We start from the raw sequence: 21023 nt of genomic DNA on the forward strand, positions 1-21023 counted from the left end.
AAAACTTTGACGGGCTTTGACCGGACATTAAACGACCTTTGTTTTTGACCGATTATACCTATCCTGACATTTTTCGACGTTCCAAATCTGATTCCACAGTCTGTTTCTCGAAATTCGGACTCGAAGGCCTCGAAATTCACAGTCAAACTCATTGACTTTGATTTTGACCGAAAATTCCAAATTTTTGAAAAGTCATATTTTATATTTTCGACGTCCTGAATCCGAATTCGAAGTCCGTTTCACCAAATTCAAACTCGGTAAGCTGTCTTTCACTGATTTATCACCCGATTCGATCTGTTTATCGCAAATAAGCTCCGTTTCTGATATAATTTATGTTGATATGTATCTGAGGAATTATTGGAAGTTGAATTAAAGATCAAAGGCGTTCGAATGCAATTTTTTATAGTCGATCAGTATTGCACAGAAATCGAGGTAATACTTTACTACCTCTTTATGCTTTATGAAACATGTTTATATTGATAAATGCATGAACAAGATAATGTTGGTCACTTTGGTGGAGTTGAATAATTTATACACTCGATATGATGTGGTAGAAATTCTGTAAATAATTACGGATCGAATGACTAATATAAGAGATTGAGGAATTGTTAGATTAAATTACAAGTTTGTGATTAGTAATAAAGAAATCAGCCCTGTATCTGCAACTTATAATTTATTTCATCAAAGGTTAAATGTTAAAGGTACTTGGATGAGAAATTATGAGAATACTCTGGTAGAGTAAAATTATGAAAATACCCTTATGTTATAAAAAGACAAGATTTGAATATGGAAGTTAGATAAGAGGATTTTACAGACATATTGGTCTGATAAAAATATTGATGTGCATAAGAAATGTTAATTTTATTTGGAAATTATGGATAACCGGTTTTAATCCTATGAGAGTTTGTGAAGGATACTAGAAGTTTGTTAAGAGAACCGTTTCAAGATCAGAGAGTGTTCAAGAAAGCAATTAATCATGGGATCTCTAAATTATATTATTTTTCGTTAAGAGCTAATATCGAAATTATCTGGTTAAGAAATTACGAAAATGCCCTTAAGAGGTAGAATAGTTTGAGTTGACTCTGAATGAGAAAATACTTAGGGGATTCGTACTTAACTCGATTAAGTACGGATTTAATTGTAAAGATCCTGACTTAGTGCAGGAAAATTCCTGATATTCCGTTTGTAAAATCTGAGAAGGCACTTGACCCGGAAATATCCGAGTTATGAGTAAATACCTGAAGAACAATTTGTTGGGGTTGTTTTGTTGTCAAAATTGTTTGAAATGACTGAAATAAATGATAAGATTGAATTTAATAGTAAGATCAGACGGAAGGAAATGATTAAAATACACTGAATCTATACAATGACCAAGAATACCACCAAGCTCAAGAATGATTGGATATCCTCGAGGTCTGAAATAAATGGAATAAAACTGAACATTAAAATTACCAAAATACCCTTATGGCCTATATTAAGTAAATGTCTTGGATTAATTAAGGAATCCAAATAAGCATAGGTGTTGGACTACCTTTAAAAGTTATGGAATAAAACTCAAGTGAGTATATCAACCCTAAAGTTATATCAGTACCTAAATGGCATAAATATTACTTGAATGTGTGTTTGTCTTCTCAAGTTTGGCTCGATGATAATTTTGGAAGTATTCAACTCAGCTCAACTCTAGATCGCGTTAAGCACTACGAATTGGGTATTTGTTCGACAAATCAACCACGAAGACCGAACTGAACAGAAGTACAATATGTATCCAAAATTTAGAGACATCCAAATTAATCTGGAAAACTCTGAAGTAATTAGAATGGATTTGACTACTAAGTGAAATAAGTAACCTCAATGACTAAGATTTTAATAAGTGATTTGGATGAGTCTGGAAACGTTAATGAACATACACGATGTACTGTTCTTCTGGATCATGAACTACAAATCAAACACGTCAGTATTTCATGATATAGTGGAAGCGTAAAAATGAAATAAAGACATTGGAAGATCTATTCAGTGATGATTCCGAAGATGATCTATGGATAAGAATTTTTGGTATTAAAGTGTAAATACCCTAGAAGGACACGAAATGATCAGTCGATAAGTATTAGTTCTGGGAACTATTCATCTAAGAGTTGTTCGATAATGCGATCAATCGACATAGATTGTTAAGGTTCTGAATCTTCGTTGTTAAGTTGTTCGATTATCCACTCAATTGATATGGATGTAAAAGATCTTGAATACCCTTCTGATTACGTACAACTTCTGAAAACTGTCCGAATAAGATATGATCTTGATAATTCACATTCTGAATAACTGATGATTTCAATAGTTATTGAAATATTCCTATAGTGATCCTAAATACTGACATTCTATCGGTAAACTGAAGATCCGTGTTTCTCTGCCTTATAAGATTATCTAGTTCCTCTAAATAATGTCCATAAACTCTGGTGTGTTCCCTACTCACATGAATATTTTATCTGATTTTCGAATTGAATTCTGATCTGATACTTGACATGGATTCTGATCTGATATCTGACATGGATTCTGATCTAATACTTGACTTGGATTCTGATCTGTTACTTGACCTGATTTCTGATATGATACTTGACCTGATTTATGTTTTGATTTTTGATATATCCGTTTACGGACGGAAAATGTTTTAATTGGGGGGTATTGTTGAAGGAATAAGTTTCGCAGGTTCCTCGGCTTTGTGCTCAGGGCCTTATATGATGTGTTGGGTTGGGTGTATGGTTCTGGGGAACCTACACATTATGATGTGTTGGGATGGGGGTATATATATATATATATGTTTTAAAAAGATCTGAAAAGTTACATGCTTTTTGGGAACACACTAGAAAACATATTATGATCTCCTGAACTCAGTCATCCAAAATATTTCTATGAACTGAAAGCTCATTGTCCGTTACCACCTGAAATATCAGTAGGATCTCTGCTCAGCATAAAAAATCTGTAAATGTTCGGAAACAATAAGGAAATATATATTTATCTGTATCTACACGTTCATCAGCATCATCTGGTAGTTCTGTATTACTGAGCTTTCCAAAGCTCACTCTATTACTCACCTTTTCAGGTTAAAAGAGTTGTACCAGTGCATCTATCGACTTCAGTAAGGGAGTTCTTCCGGCATTGTTGTAGAGTATGGTACATGTGATTAGGGGGCATGTAATTGTATTTTGTTTTATATACGAGTCTGGAAATCTGTTTTATTTTTATATAGTGACAACTAATTTTATAAGTTACATGTTTCAATAAAAGTTTTAAATTTTCCGCTATTTTTAGAGTGGGTCACTCCAGTGGCCCTAATGTGACTTCCCGGATCGGATTGGATCCTCTGCATCGGTCTGGGGGTTACAGATTATTCGCAGACTTGTATTGTCAATGGCAATATATGTCGTGGTCTTTTTGCTAGACTTAGTTAGAAAAGCATCAACGATAACTCTGTCGAGCATCCAAAATGACATAACATGTTGTGGGAATTTTCAACCAAGAGCATCAACATAACCTCAAAACAGTTCCTCCTATCTCAACTGTGATTTCTCATTTTTAGTTTTACTTATCATGACAATTCACTTATCGAAGGGAATACTTTCTTTTTAGCAATTTACTTGGTGTTGCAATTGCATTTTACTTCACTTTAATTTTGTTCTCTTTTATTTTAGTTACGGCAAATCTTTCACACCAACTATTTGTCCCTCTTTCAATGCAAAGAATCAAGAATAGATTTGCACTAATCCATGTAGAGATTATCTTAATCTATACAATAACTAGTGACGTGTACACTTGCACTAAATTACGAACACCCAAAACACACAAGAATTCAAACAAAACTAAAATTATTCTTCTATTTTAAGACAGATAAAGAATATTCTATTATTTATAATTTTTGAGATAAAACCCGCAAATATATTCAAATGATTTGTTATCGATAAATTTAAATAAAGTTTTTTCTCAAGTCTTCATTTATTTTAAGTGACATCATTTTCTTTTGTTTCCATGAAGGGTATTTTCTTATTTTAAATTATCGAAATAAGACTATCAGTTGGATTATGACAACATTTATTGATAATTTAATATAATCAAATATTTCCTTTAGTATGATTATGAAAGCGTTTGAGTTATGCACGTGAAGTTATCATGCATACTTAATTAAAATATTATGGAATTAAAACATTAAAAAAATATGCTTCAATGAATATTAATTATAAATTAGTAAAATCAAATTAAATCAATTAAATTTCAAGTATTAAAATGTAAATAACATAAAATTATAGTAAAAAATATAAACAATTGACAACAAATAATGATTAAATTGTATTAGAATGAAATTTCGAGTCCAAATAACAAAACAAGCAAAGGAATTGACTCCTATAAGGACTAAACTGAATTCAGCTAAAGCTATGGACTATGGCATTAATTTTCCCTAAAAGACTCGTAAACACATACCCTAATTACCCATTTGACTTTACTCGATTGACCCACCTGAAAATTATATTACCCAAAAAGAACTAGTTTAACTCATTTTAACCCTTTCTTACAAATTCTAAAGATAGACGATCTCTTCTCTATCTAATCTGATCTAGATTTCAGTAGTTATTCCACCAACGACTAAGATTCGACCATCACCTATGGTGATCGGAAATACCCCTAAATGTTACCCTTTAATTTCTCTCAACCACTTGTACTCCAATTCAACACTCGATCATCTAAAATTTGACTACAATGGTGTAAATCTAAACTTTTCTTTCATGATTTTTCGATTCTCCAACAATCTCGTATTTCAGGTGGTGAAAGATGAATATTCACTCTCTTTTCGCTCTTTTTTAACTCTCTATTTTTTAAAATTTTCTCTCAAATCTAACCCCTCCCTCTTTTTTAGGGGTGCCTTTTATAGCCAATGAATTTTTTTTTTGTTTTAAACCCAAAAAAAATTGAGGATGTCCTTTAATCAAAAAAAATAATGATTCCTATATTTTTTTTTATCTGGATATTGTTTCTTTTGGAAATAAGGATCCTCTTTAAAAAGATGATATTTTCAAAAGATTTTCTTGTCAAAAACATCTAAGAGAACTAGAGACGGAACCACTGCTTGACACGTAGAGAATAAGTTGACGTGTGTGGAAGTCTCCAAGTGTTGGTATGTGATTTTCACGTGTTGTAGGTGTGACAATTGTAATTGCCTGTTGCCCTAGATGTGATCTAGACAATTAGATAATGAGCCTAATCCAACAATTATGGGTTGGTTGTGCGTATGATGCCTTATTCATAATTGATATAATATTCATCTAAACCGTTAATCTCACCTTGATATTCCGATTAGGACATGTGCAGCGTTAACGCCTCATTATGTAACTTTAGCTCCTATTGTTGGGTTTACTTTGGGTTACCATTTTGTTACAACGAGCTGTTTGTAAAGTATTAAACTTATAAAATAATTAAGTATTAATAAAACATTTATTTTTTTCATATTTTAATTTATATTTAATTAAATATAGTAGTAATAATAATAAATAATAATATTAAAATAAATAATAATATTTAATCATGGTAATTAAAATTAATAATAGTAGTAATAATTAATAATAGTAATTAAAATTAATAATAATAATTAATAAACTTATACATATGTAAACTTAATTAAAAGAAAAGTAAAAATAAGTGATTTTTATATAAAAGTTTAGGTCAGGGGTGGCTCTCATAGTCTAGGGTTATGATATACCTAAGACCTAATTGAGATTTACATGGGAATTTAAAGATTGTCTACCAAGTGTGACTGTAGTAAGATTTGAAATTAGCCTTACAAACTCAAATTACTGAATTTCAACCACTTATATCCGCACTCGTTGACAAGTTAAAAATAAATGTTTACATAAATGATGTTGTATATGATTGTATGTGACTTGGTTGTTGAGTTTGATGCATTTTGTGTGTATTTTGATATTTGGATTTATGTATAAAAGTTATTTGTTGATAAAGTACCAAATAAGAGGTTTTTTTGCGACTTGTAATTTGTAGAAATTAAATACAAAATTTCAAAACTCAGAAGTGAACTTTGAAATTTGGGCATTACAATAAGTCTATCAGTTTCTAAATAAAAAATATAAATATTTTAAAAATATCTAAAAGCTTTAAAAAATCTAAAAATCTACTGTAATAAAAATTTTAATCCTCACAAACACCGGATAACATAGGGAAAAAAAGAGCAACTTTACATTAAAAAAACGCAACTTAACATAAAAAAATCCACCATAAAACGGGAATTATTACTTTTAACAAGGCGGGACATATTATCCACATAAATTGTTTTTTAGTAAATAAACACATAAACGGAATTATTGTAGCATTTAGTTATACAATAAAAATTACAACCAAAGAAAAAAAGCTATATTTACATTAAATACATCACTTTTTTAAGGTTGTTTATAGAATGGTTAATTATATCGTTTAATTTAAATAATTGATTAATTGTTATAATAGTTATGAGATTTTTCTAATCGTAATTTAACTATTAAAAATGGTTAACCGCTAATAGTTAATCATTATTAACGGTTCGATTACATGTTAACCTATTACAGTCATTTTTCAAAAATAACAACTTGAATGTTTTAAAGTTTCATAATTTATACTATAAAAAGTGTAACACTTAACACATACTTTGTAATGTCCCAAATGTCGAATTAGGGACTTTATTGAAAAGATTTAAAAAATGAAAGATTTAAATGTTTAATTGATAAAAGATGGGTAAATGATTGGAATAGTGTTTTAGACTAGATTGCAACCATAGATCAATAGAGAGGGCATTTTAGTCCTTTAAAGAGGAAATAAATTTAATAATTATTTTAATAAGGTATTTAAATAAGGAAAAAGGAAAAATATAAGATACAATATATATCTCTATATTCTTCTTCTTGCAGTGGAAAAGCTCTCCTCATAGCTCAAAAGTAAGATTTCAAATAACTAGTTTATTCTTTCGTTTTTGGTTGGTTATTGAAGCTTTGAGTATACTAAAAGCTTAACAAAGGATTAAATGGGATTAAAACTAAGTTATGGATGAGATAATAAAGAATGAAGAAAATGGGTTTTTTAGTGATTTGTTGAAATAGGAGGGTTAATGTATGTTTTATGATAGATTTGACTTGTCATACAGGTAAATGAGAGATTAGAAGCATTGTATTGGATTAAAAAACATTAGGAAAAGTGGTGTGATTCTTAGAATTTAATGTTTTTGGAAGATATTAAATTTTTAAGAAACAAAATGAAGAAAAGTTAGTATGGATAGTTAAAGAAGAGTTTCATAGTATTGTAGGGTGCTAATATAATGAAATTTGACCTCATTTGGGTGAAAATCAGGTTCAAAACTAGAAATTCTGGGCAACGATATCGGTACTGATAAAACAGTACCGATACTACAGGCTAAAATAGGATGAATTAGCCGAGTAGTATCGATACTGATTGAATCAGTATCGATAACGATGAGGTAGTATCGATACCATGGTAAGGGTATCGATACCAGGAAACATCGAACCTAAAGTTGGTATCGATGTCGGAAAGGGGTATCGATACCATAGTATGGTAGTATCGATACCACTGTAAGGGTATCAATACCAGGTAACATCGAATCTAAAATTGGTATCGATACTGGAAGGGGGTATCGGTACCATCGTATAGTAGTATCGATACCATGGTATGGGTATCGATACTGAAGAACCATAAATTTTAAGATTGACTGTAATTGTTGTAGAAAGGTTAATAATAGGTACTTTTGATTAATGTTTAAGTATAATTGTTAGGAAATATACTAACAATTGATATTATACATGTATTTAATAAATATGAAATAGATCGAAATCAAGTTCCCGAGTCGAGTAAAGCAAAAGGCAAAGGCCAAGTCCCGGAGTAATCACCTTTCAATTTTGGATATCTAAGCAAGGCGAGCCAAGTGAGTGCATTTAATTGTGTAACTAGATGTTGTATTAATCATATATGTATGATTATTTAATATGTATGTGGTGATTACCAAATAGGTACTAAGTGTGCATTTCACGTAATTCATCCTATGTGGATGAATAACCGTTTCGACACTAAGTATGCATTTCACGAAATTCATCCTATGTGGATGAATAACCGTTTCGACACTAAGTGTGCATTTCACGGAATTCATCCTATGTGGAATGAATAGTTGTTTCGGCACAAAGTGTGCATTTCACGAAATTCATCTTATGTGGATGAATAATCGTTTCAACACTAAGTGTGCATTTCACGGAATTCATCATATGTGGATGAATAACCGTTTCAGCACTATAGGTGCATTTCACGGAATTCTTCCTATGTGGAATGAATAGCCGTTTCGGCACTAGGTGTGTATTTCACGAAATTCATCATATGTGGATGAATAATCTTTTCGACATTATAGGTGCATTTCATGGAATTCTTCCTATGTGGAATGAATAGTCGTTTCGGCACTAAGTGTTCATCCTATGTGGATGAATAACCGTTTCGGCACTAAGTGTGCATTTCACGGAATTCATCCTATGTAGATGAATAATCGTTTCGACACTATAGGTGTATTTCACAGAATTCTTCCTATGTGGAATGAATAGTCGTTTCGGCACTAAGTGTGCATTTCACGAAATTCATCCTACGTGGATGAATAACCGTTTTGACACAATAGTTACATTTCACGAAATTCTTCCTATGTGGAATGAATGACCGTATGGGCACTACGGGTGCATTACAAATAAATGATAATGACTGGAAATAACGAATTGAGATTTCATTGATAAAGAATAACGATATATATGTATAGATTGATTTCATTGTATGATGAATTTTTGCCTCACTAAGTAATACTTTGCAAGTGTTTATTTCATGCATAGGTTGAATACAGGCTAAGTAAGGAGATCATTGGACATCCAAGCTAGAGTCGCCTCATCAGTAACCGTATGACATACTTGTCTACTTTTGATCTAATTTTGTTAACATGTAATAGGTTTTAGTAAAAACGCTCTGAATAGCATTAGATTAAACTGTTGTAAAATTACAGGGTGTTAAAACATCTCTTTTTGTTATTCTATTTATGTTAATGTATGTTTTATTATTATTATATAAATATGTTTTATTTTTAGAAACAAAATTTTTAGGATTTTAGAATGAGGAATAGTAATAATAGTGATGTGACATCTATATCTCGTATACATAAGGGTATATGGGAGATGGGTGTTACATTCATTGGTATCAAAGCTATAAGTTCAGCTGATTCTCGACTGAATCAAGTGTAATTGTTAATGTAAAAAGAGTTTACATGCCACTAAGATGTCAAGGTTACTGATAGGGTATAGAATGAATATGATAAGATGTCTTTCCTTACTAACTTAAATATTATCTTTATGTATGTTGCAATAGATGTTGGATTCTACGAATTCGAGAAGAGCGGCTGGACAAGTGAGTAGAGATGGATCGAATAGTGAAAGCTATTAAGAAAATAGCGAACATCTGATCCTGTCTGAGAATTCCAGTGCACCGGCACCTCAGGGTATGCCTGTTCCGGAGTTTGGAGCTTTTATGCAAGCTCTCGACGCTATCTTGATAAGGTTTCAACCTCCTTCCCCCTGCTCCTCCAGTAACACGAAGGCTAATTCCGAAGGAGTTAAGAAGATTGAGAGCTCCTAAGTTCAGGGGAGAAGAAGGTGAATGCCCTATGGACACGGACTTATTGTTGAACGATGTGATGATGATGTTGGAAAGTCTGCAGTGCTCTGATCATGAAAAACTGGGTGGAGCTGTATCGTTACTTAGAGGATGGGCTCAGGTATGGTGGACAAACACGACGATGTATGCATCGCCCGAGCAAGAGAACTGGCAATTCTTCCAAGAGGAGTTCAAAAACAAGTATATCGGAGAGCAGTTAATAAGATTGATGTTGTTGAAGTTTCTTAGCTTGAAACAAGGTGATCGAGCGATGTATGAGTATGAGGTCGAATACAATAAGCTCAGTCGTTATGTTACAGAGGATGTTCCTAATGATAAAGCTTGTCGAGATTGGTTCATAGAGGGTTTTGAGGCCTAAGCTAAAAGAGATGATGTTAGCATTAAATTTGTCAAGTCTGCAATAAGTGATAAATAGAGCGAAGACGATTGAAAGAGCTCAAGAGGAGACTCTAGCTGCGGAACAGAGTATGCAGATGGGAAAAAGAAGTGGGATGTCTTCATCTACACATTTTGCTAAGAGAGAAGGGATCAGGTTCCCGATATAGTGATAGAACGGATGTTGTTGTAACTACACAGAAGTCTAAGCAGTCCCATTCTTTTACTGCGAGATCGGGTAGAGTTTTGGAGAAAAATGTAACCCGTGTCAGACATATGGTAAATTTCACCGGGGAGTGTGTAGAGTGCTCTCTGGTTCTTGCTTTATTTGTGGAGGAACGGGTCATTATGCTAGGAGCTACCCATAGAGATTTGGGAATATATCAGTACAATCTGAGAGATCAGTAGCATCACCTAGTAGAAGCAGAGGAAGAAGAAGGTCAGGCGGTCAATCTGAGGCTAACAAAAAAAAAGAGACTTAGGGAGTGGCTCGAGTTTATAATATAAAGACCAGTGATGTTCGGGATGATCCGAAGATCATAACAGGTACATTTCACCTTTTTGATGAGCTTGTTTTTGGTTTAGTTGACCCTGGTTCTACACACTCATATATTAGCACAAAGTTGGTTAGAACTAGAGGAATTCCTTTAGAACCAATTTATGGTGAAATGATAGCGATAAATCCTATGGGTCAAAGTGCAAGAGTGTGTAGAAAATATCCAATTAAGATTCAAGGGGTATTATTCTTGGAAAACTTGATGGAGTTACCATTTGATGAGTTTGAAATCATTTTGGGCATAGATTGGTTGTCTCCACATCATGGATGGATAGATTGTCGCTGAAAACGATTATTCTTAAAAGACGCGGAAGGCTCCGAAATTGTGGTGATAGGTGAGAAGGTGAAATCTCTGTCTAATGTGATATCAGCCATGACCGTAAAGAAAATGATGTCAAAATGATGCGTTGTTTTTCTAGCTAATGTGATAGACACTCGAGTGCCAGAAGTTCGATTACATGATATCCCCACAGTTAGGGAGTTTCCAGAAGTTTTTTCCTGTAGAGTTATCGGGTTTACCTCCAGATCGTGAAGTTGAACTTATAATTGAGATTTATCCGGGTACCAAACTTGTTTGTATGGCTCCTTATTGAATGGCTCCAACGGAGTTAAGGGAATTAAAGGCTCAGTTACTAGAACTATTCGACAAAGGATTTATCAGACCTAGTATTTCTCCTTGGGGAGCTCCTATATTATTTGTGAAAAAGAATGACGGGTGTATACGGTTATGTATTGACTATCATCAACTAAATAAGGTAACAATAAAGAATAATTATCCTCTTTCGAGGATTGATGACCTATTTGATCAGTTGAAAGGCACAACATTGTTCTCTAAGATAGATATGAGGTCGGGGTACCATCAGTTAAACATCAAAAATGAGGATATTTCCAAGATAACTTTTCGGACTCGATACAGACATTATGAATTTATGGTAATGCTGTTTGGATTGAAAAATGCTCCTGCAACGTTTATGGATTTAATGAAAAAATTATTTCAACCGTATTTGGATCAATTCGTGGTAGTGTTTATAGATGATATCCTGGTATATTCCGAGTCAAAGAAGGATCATGATGCTCATCTTCGAGTGGTCCTTCAGATATTTCGTGATAAGAAGTTGTACACTAAATTGTCCAAATGCAAATTTTGGTTGTATGAGATTATTTTTCTTGGTCACATAGTGTCGTTAGAGGGCATTAGAGTGGATCCCAAAAAGATTCAAGCCATAGTAGATTGGCAATCCCTAAAGAATATTATGAAAGTTCAAAGTTTCTTGGGAATTGCTAGTTATTATAGGCGATTTGTGAATAACTTTTCAATGTTAGCTCTACCGCTAACTAAGCTGTTGCGAAGGGATGTGCCTTTTGTTTGGACAGAAAAGTGCCAATAAAGTTTTGAAATGCTGAAGAGAATTGTAACCGAAGCTCCAGTATTCATGCAACCTGAGTCGGGTAAATAATATGTTATTTTAAGTGATGCATCCCATAATAGGTTAGGATGTGTGCTGATGCAGGAAGGGAAATTTGTGGCTTATGCCTCAAGACAATTGAAGAATCACTAGAGAAATTACCCGACGCATGATTTAGAATTGGTTGCAGTGGTGTTTTCTTTAAAAATCTGGCGCCATTATTTGTACGTTAAGCGTTGTCATGTTTACACATATCATAAAAGTTTAAAGTGTTTGTTGATTAAAAAAGAGCTGAACTTAAGGCAAAGAAGATGGATTAAGCTCTTTAAAGATTATGATTTGGTTATTGATTATCATCCGGGAAAGGCTAATGTGGTAGCGGATGTACTCAGTCGAAAGACTTTTTCGGCTTTAAGAGCTTTAGACGCACATATGTCTTTGAATGAAGATGGTGTTTTGATTGCTGAATTAAAGTTAAAACCTATGTTTTTGGATCGTATTAAAGAGCTGCAAGGTCGAGATAAGAAATGTTTGATGAGATTAGCGCAGGTTGAAAAAAGAAGAGATCAAAGATTTTGAAATAAGGGATAATGGATGTTTATATTACCGTAGGAGGCTTTGTATTCCCGTTTATGATGATTTGAGGGGATATATTCTTTGTGAAGCCCATTATAGCCCTTTGACTATGCACCCAGGCAGGAATAAGATGTATTAAGACTTGAAGAGTCGTTATTGGTGGTCTGGCATCAAATGAGCTTTCACAGAGTTTGTTGACATGTCAGCAAGTGAAAGCTGAACATCAGATGCCATTCAAGTTACTGTAGCCAATATCTATTCCTGAGTGAAAGTGGGAGAGAGTCACAATGGATTTTGTTTCGAGGATATCATTATCACTGGTAAAAAAGACTCGATTTGGGTAATAGTAGACAGATTGACCAAGACAGTTCATTTTATTTCGGTTCGAATAGATTATTCAATGGATAAACTTGCGGAGTTGTATATAAAAGAGATAGTTAGACTACACGGAGTACCGATATCGATAGTATCATATCGATACCCAAGGTTTACTTCAAGATTTTGGAAGTCCTTGCATAAGTCATTGGGTACTCGATTGAACTTTAATACAACTTTTCATCCACATACAGATGGGCAGTCAGATAGAGTTATTCTGATACTGGAGGATATGATTAGGGCATGTGTGATTGAATTGAAGGGATCATGGGAAAGGTATTTGTGTTTAGAAGAATTTGCATATAACAATAGTTATCAATCAAGTATTAAGATGGCCCTGTATGAAGCTCTGTATAGAAGGAAATGCAGAACACCATTAAATTGATTTGAATTAAAAGATCAAGATTTGGTTAGTCTAGATTTGATGAAAGATATGGAGGATAAAGTGAATATTATCCAAAGCAATCTAAAGATAGCCTCAGATCGACAGAAGTCCTATGCATATTTGAAAAGAAAAGAAATAGAATACCAAAAGGGAGATAAAGTATTTTTGAAAGTATCGCCTTGGAAGAAGGTATTACGTTTTGGGTGAAAAAGAAAAGATGAGTCCAAGGTTCATTGGACCGTATGAGATATTAAAAAGGTTTGGACCCGTAGCGTATCAGTTAGCTTTGCCTCCGAACATGGACAAAATCCACAATGTTTTTCACGTATAGATGCTTAGGAGATACAAATCGGATCCTTCGCATGTTATCAGTCTTGAAGAAATAGAGATCCTATCAGATTTGACTTATTAGGAAGAACCAGTACGGATATTGGCTAAGGAAACCAAGTAATTACGTAACAAAAGGATTACGTTGGTTAAAGTACATTGGCAGAATCAAAAGGTGAAAGAGTCTACGTGGGAGAGAGAGGAGGATATGAAAAAGCAGTTTCCACTTATCTTTGGTTCAGGTTCTTCTTTAAATTCGAGGATGAATTTTCTTAAAGGGAGAATTGTAATGCCCTAAATATCGAATTAGGGACTTTATTGAAAAGATTTAAAAATGGAAAATTTAAATGTTTAATTGATAAGAGATAAGTAAATGATTGGAATAGTGTTTTAAACTAGATTGTAACCATAGATCAATAGAGAGGGCATTTTAGTCCTTTAGGAGGAAATAAATTTAATAATTATTTTAATAAGGTATTTAAATAAAGAAAAAGGGAAAATAAGACACAAGTTATATCTCTATCTTCTTCTTCTTGCCGTGGAAAAGCTCTTTCTATAGCTCAAAGGTAAGATTTCAAATGGCTAGTTTATTCTTTCGTTTTCGGTTGGTTATTGAAGATTTGAGTATGCTAAAGGCTTAAGGAAGGATTAAATGGGATTAAAACTAAGTTATGGATAAGATAATAGAGATTGAAGAAAATGGATTTTTGAGTGATATTTTGAAAAATAAGGGTTTATGGATGTTTTATGATAGATTTGACTTGTCATAGAGGTAAATGAGAGATTAGAAGCATTGGATTGGATTAAAAACACATTAGGAAAAGTTGTTTGATTCTTAGAATTTAATGTTTTTGGAAGATGTTTTAAGAAGAAAATGAATGAAATTTAGTATGAATAGTTAAAGAAGAGTTTCATAGTATTGTAGGGTGTTAATATAACGAAATTTGACCTCATTTGGGTAAAACTCGGGTTTAAAACTGGAAATTCTTGGCAAGGGTATCTATATTGATAGAACAATACCGATACTATAGATTAAAATAGGATGAATTAGCTGAGTAGTATCGATACTGATTCAATCAGTATCGATACCGACGAGGTAGTATCGATACCATGGTAAGGGTATCGATACCAGGCAACATCGAACCTATAGTTGGTATCGATACCGGAAGGGGGTATCGGTACCATAGTATGGTAGTATCGATATCATGGTAAGGGTATCGATACCAGGTAACATCGAATCTAAAATTGGTATCGATACCGGAAGGGGGTATCAATACCATCGTATAGTAATATCGATACCATGGTATGGGTATCGATACTGATGAGCCAGAAATTTTAAAATAGGTTGTTATTGTTGTAGAAAGGTTAATAATAGGTACTTCTGATTAATGTTTAAGTATAATTGTTAGGAAATATACTAACAATTGATATTATGCATGTATTTAATAAATATGAAATAGATCGAAATCAAGTTCCCGAGTCGAGTAAAGCAAAAGGCAAAGGCCAAGTCCCGGAGTAATCATCTTTCCAAATTGGATATCTAAGCAAGGAGAGCCAAGTGAGTGCATTTAATTGTGTAACTACATGTTGTATTAATCATATATGTATGATTATTTAATATGTATGTGGTGATTACCAAATAGGTACTAAGTGTGCATTTCATGTAATTCATCCTATGTGGATGAATAACCGTTTCGACACTAAGTGTACATTTCACGAAATTCATTCTATGTGGATGAATAACCATTTCGGCACTAAGTGTGCATTTCACAGAATTCATCCTATGTGGAATGAATAGCCGTTTCGGCACTAAGTGTGCATTTCACGGAATTTATCCTATGTGGATGAATAATTGTTTCGGCACTAAGTGTGCATTTCGCGGAATTCATCCTATGTGGATGAATAACCGTTTCGGCACTATAGGTGCATTTCACAGAATTCTTCTTATGTGGAATGAATAGACGTTTCGACACTAAGTGTGCATTTCACAAAATTCATCCTACATTGATGAATAGCCGTTTCGGCACTATAGGTGCATTTCACGAAATTCATCCTATGTGGATCAATAACCGTTTCGGCGTTAAGTGTGCATTTCACGGAATTCATCCTATGTGGAATGAATAGTTGTTTCGGCACTAAGTGTGCATTTCACATAATTCATCCTATGTGGATGAATAACCGTTTCGGCACTATAGGTGCATTTCACAGAATTCTTCCTATGTGGAATGAATAGCTGTTTAAACACTAAGTGTGCATTTCACGAAATTCATCCTACGTGGATGAATAGTCGTTTCGACACTATAGGTGCATTTTACGAAATTCTTCCTATGTGGAATGAATAACTGTTTCGGCACTACGGGTGCATTACAAAGATTTGATAATGAATGGAAATAATGAATTGAGATTTCATCAATAAAAATAACGATATATATATAGATTGATTTCATTGTATGATGAATTTTTGCCTCACTAAGTAATACTTAACGGGTGTTTATTTCATGCGTAGGTTGAATACAGGTTGAGTAAGGAGATCATTGGACATCCAAGCCAGAGTCGCCTTATCAGTAACCGTATGACATACCTGTCTACTTTTGATCTATTTTAGTTGGCATGTAATAGGCTTTATTAAAAACGCTCTGAATAATATTATATTAAACTTTTGTAAAATGACGGGTGTTAAAACATCTCTTTTTGTTCTTCTATTTACGTTAATGTATGTTTTATTATTATTATATAAAAATGTTTTATTTTTAGAAACAAAATTTTTAGGATTTTAGAATGAGGAACAGTAATAATAGTGATGTGACATCTGTATCTCATATACGGAAGGGTATACAGGAGATGGTGTTACATACTTACACTGGTGTAAGTATATATATCTCAATATCTTGGTACCTAACAATAAACACATAATTATATTAGTGTAAGTATATTTTTATATTTTTAAATAAATAAAAATTTTAAAATAATATATATATATATATATATATATATATATTATTTGTGTATAAATTTTATTGAAACTATATAAATTAGAATTATAGAAAATTATATTTTCTATACACTTTTGTGTAAATATTTTACAAATAGTTCAATACACCATCAAATTTTTGTAACACGTAAAATAAACAGTTATAAATTTTAGGAACAAGGCTAAAAGTTTAGGAGTAGGGTTAAAATTTACTTCTAATTCTATTAGTATTTTTCTTTAAAAAATATAATTATAAATTTAATGGTAAAAGGGTCACTTTTGTCTCGTAGTAAACCTAATTTATCATTTTCGACCCTATCGTATTTTTGGATCAATTTAGCCCTCGAAGTTGTTCAATTGCATCAATATTTAAAATATTTGCTATTGTTTAGTGTTTTAAGTTAGGGGTTAGGGTTAAGGTTTAGGGTTGTGTTTTAGAGGTTAGGATTTAATGTTTAGAATTATGGTTTTAAGTTAGGGTATAAAATGATACAATTAAATAATTTTGAGGGCTAAATTGATTCAAAAATATGATAGGGGCGAAAATGCTAAATTAAGTGTACTCCAGAGGTAAAAATGACCCTTTTCCATATTTAATTTATTAATGATTAACTGTTGGTTAAAAATTTATCAAAATTTGTAATCGAATCTTAACTGCTAACTATTAATTTTAGCAGTTCAATTAACTGAAACCGTTTAGCATTAATTGTTTGATTAAATAACCTCTTAAATGTAACGATTATATCGATTAACTATTATAAATTTTTTTAATACCCTATCTCTTTTATTATAATTTTAATTTTTTTATAATTTTAAAAGTATCTATATTTTTATATTTTAAAATTTATAATTATTATAAAAAATATTATTTAAAATATTGAAAATATACTATAATAAAATTTTCATTATAATTAATAAAAAAATGAGATATTAAATATTGTTGAAGTATCAAGTCATCCTTTAACAACAAGTAATGTAACATTGATTATTTTATAACGGTTTAATTAATTTAATGATTATTGTAAGCTTATCGACCAAAATGATAAAAACTTATAGTTTAGAAAGTGTTGCTGTACTTTACCAAAAAAAATCCTTTGTGCTAAGGATTAATATAATTTTAGTGCAAAAAATATACGATTTTGATGCTTAAAGAATCTTTTACTAACAATAGGTGTTTAATATTTTTAACGTTATATTTTTAGGTGTTTGGATCATAACGACTATTAAATTTAGTCGTTATTTGACATAAATCACACATAAATTTTCAAAAATTATTTTTATTAAAAAACTTAATATTGTAATTTAAAGAAAAACCAAAAAAACTCAAATTTTACATTTTTTGCCGTCGATTGGTCACCGTCGACTCGTGATTGTCACTATTGACACCATTAGAATTGTCTCTTCGTTACAACCAAAATCCAATCTCTTATTCACCGTGAAACTGAACCGATCATTCTGAAAAACGTCATGAAAAGTTGCCAGATTTTTAGTTTTTTCATTGTTGTTTTTCGGAGATTTTAATGGCTATACTCATCCGTACGTCACAACCACCACCGTTAAGTATCTCGTAATGTTTCGAACGAAACTTAATCAATGACCCTTTTGTCATCGGTGGTGAGAGATAAGAGGGAGAGGGATGATACGAGGAAGAAATTTAGATTTATTTTAATTTTTTAAATAATAATTTTTTTATTAAAAATTAAAAAATATAATGATAATCACCTGAAAATATATATTAAAAAAACTATAATTACTTAAAGAAAACGTCAGCTACCTATCATTAGCTAAAGACCAAAGGTATTTTGAAATATAATTTAGATATTAAACTCTGTGCTTAGCTACTTTATTACCAAAACGTTTGTCAGGTCACCATCTCATCGAAATTGGAAAACTAGTAATAAGTAATACTAAATTAAATAAAAAATGTAGGAAAAGCAAACAATCACGCGATTTAGCAGCCATACATACTATTTCCTTCCCTTTGAAACAGCAAACTTTCTGTTTCAACTTTCACTTTGCATCTTCTTTTGAATCCTTATTTGACAAGCTCAGTTACTAGGTAAAAAAAGAAAATCTAACACTTTGATTTTTTCCCAATTTTCAGTTATCTGATAATTTTTTATATTTTTCTTTGTTTTGCTTTTTTATTGTATTGATTCGATGGTGTTTGCAAAACTAATCAGTCCTTTGAATTGGGTTATTTTTATCTGCTTATTTAGATTAGAAGTTTCACTCATTATGTGTAAATATGCTGAACGATGATCAAAAGATTATGATAATAAATACAAGAACTTAAGATAAAAGTTATAGATCATAAAGGTGTGATTAAGAATCTGATAAATATTAATATAGGCGAAAACTTCAAGTTATTAAATCATAATGGGTTTTCTTATGTGAAGAATTTGAATCGCATTCTTATATTTTGTTCAAAATAATGGATCTTAAGGTCTTCCTTGTAGTTGCTTCATTTTTCCCTCCACTATTGCTGGTTTTGCTTGTGTTTTTCTCCGATTTAGCTGTGTAAATGTGGATGGTTTGTTTTTGTTTCGTTGGATTTCAATGTTAGGACTTTTGCTCTGTTCTTCACATGTATTTAAATAGCGGAGTGGGTTTTCGGTTGTGTTGCGTTTATCGCTATTGCAGCACTAGCGGCTGCTATTGCAGTCATTGTGGGTATGTCGACCGTCCAATAATGGTTTCAGATGACACTTTTACCACTATATAACGGCCGCTATTTAAATCCCTGGTTCTTCATGCTTCTTGATTTGGGCATAAGATACTAGAGAACTTTTCTGATTGCAATGACAGTAGAAATTGGTTATTGTGTTTCATAGTTTTGTATATGACTAATGCTTGGTTGTTCAGGAACATGTTCTATAAAGGAAACTGTTACCTTTTTAAGAGTAGCTGCATGAATCAAGTAGATTGATTCCCAGGTTCATCACCCTTAAATGTTTATGATTGTCCTTCATAATTTTATCATTTTAGAGGTTCCGAATCTGAATTGATTGTTTTGGTGAAGGTGATATGTAGTGGAGAGCTCTTTTGGTCCTTGGATTGTTTGGTAAACTGTATTTTCATTTTCCTTTGCGGATGCATTCTATCATCGTTTCTAAGCTTATCTTTTTTCATATTTGTTTCGTAGCTTTTTTTTTCTGTAATTAAGATACTTTTTTTTGCTTCTATACCAAGCTAATTTTGAGAAAATGTGATTGTATCTTCATCTCTCTCGGCCTTAATACTATTTTTCAATTGTTGGTTTGCCTTGAAGGAGTGTCTGTAATTAATGGCTTTGGTTACAACTGCTGAAGTGTGTGATGCAAATCCACAGCTAATTGTGGGAGGTGAACTTCGGGCCCTCCTGCCAATATTCCAAATATATGGTCGTCGCCCGGTCTTCTCTGGACCTATAGTTACACTGAAAGTGTTTGAAGACAATGTTTTGATCCGTGAGTTCCATGAGGAGAAGGGAAACGGAAGAGTTCTAGTTGTTGATGGGGGTGGTAGTTTAAGGTGTGCCATACTTGGAGGCAACCCCGTGGTTCAAGCTCAAAATAACGGATGGGCTGGAATAGTGGTTAACGGCTGCGTAAGGGATGTTGACGAGATAAACGGTTGTGACATTGGGGTGAGAGCACTTCATTCTCATCCTATGAAGGCCAATAAGAAGGGAATCGGGGAGAAACATGTCCCGATAACCATTGCCGGGACTAGGATATGTGATGGGGAGTGGCTTTATGCAGACACTTATGGTATCCTCATCTCCAAGACTGATCAATTACTCCATCAGAGTTCGTTTCTCCAAGACTCTACCGTTAATTGATGTTCGACTGATTTGCTTTACAAGGTAAGCTCTGCTCAAAATCTTGGTTTGCCCCTGACACTCCAAATTGTGAGACTCAATCTCAATGTCTTTTTGGTCTGAGCCTTGTTATCACAACTTGATCTGGGTTTTTAGTCATGCCCCAAAGTGGGTATTTTCATGACTCATCCTTATTTGGGTGCCAAAATTTCATCCTTGACTGGTCTCACTGTTGCATTTTTTCTATGAGCTGGGATATGTGCCCCTTTCAGGCGGTCATCTACTTCTCGACAGGTTAAGGACAACGTCACAAGAAAGTGCTACAAGTTCTATCCTCTATCTCTTCTGATCTCTTGGACTACTTGCTTTCAAGATTGTGGAATGCTTCATTATTCTGACATCGTTTATTCTTTTTTTTCCAATAGAGGCATAATAAGCATTAATAGCTTCAAGGACCTTTTTCACTTGAGATTCTTATTCTCTTTCAATTTTTCAAAATGTGAAAAACGTTTGATGAAGAATTT

At 32.7% G+C, this 21023-nt stretch overlaps 1 protein-coding gene across 2 annotated transcripts; it reads left to right on the forward strand.

The window, feature by feature from the left end:
* The first annotated feature begins 283 nt into the window (after positions 1–283).
* Positions 284–20535, forward strand: LOC120143197 (putative 4-hydroxy-4-methyl-2-oxoglutarate aldolase 2). Of its 2 annotated transcripts, XM_039157583.1 has the most exons (3): positions 284–296; positions 16274–16278; positions 19972–20535. In XM_039157583.1, exon 3 carries the CDS (start codon positions 19984–19986, stop codon positions 20518–20520), a length of 537 nt encoding a protein of 178 aa, XP_039013514.1. In that variant the 5' UTR covers positions 284–296; positions 16274–16278; positions 19972–19983; the 3' UTR covers positions 20521–20535. The 2 variants fall into 2 exon arrangements, with proteins under 2 accessions (XP_039013514.1, XP_039013513.1); XM_039157582.1 differs by lacking the exons at positions 284–296; positions 16274–16278 and adding an exon at positions 18653–18756 and having other exon boundaries at positions 19969–20535.
* The last annotated feature ends 488 nt before the right edge of the window (positions 20536–21023 follow it).

The sequence above is a fragment of the Hibiscus syriacus genome, unplaced genomic scaffold (genome assembly GCF_006381635.1).
Source record: "Hibiscus syriacus cultivar Baekdansim isolate YM2019G1 unplaced genomic scaffold, ASM638163v2 tig00110839_pilon, whole genome shotgun sequence".
Taxonomy (NCBI): Eukaryota; Viridiplantae; Streptophyta; class Magnoliopsida; order Malvales; family Malvaceae; genus Hibiscus; species Hibiscus syriacus.

Excerpts from the sequence above, each read along its gene's own strand:
- LOC120143197 (XM_039157583.1), top strand. The coding sequence starts at position 19,984 with ATGGCTTTGGTTACAACTGCTGAAGTGTGTGATGCAAATCCACAGCTA.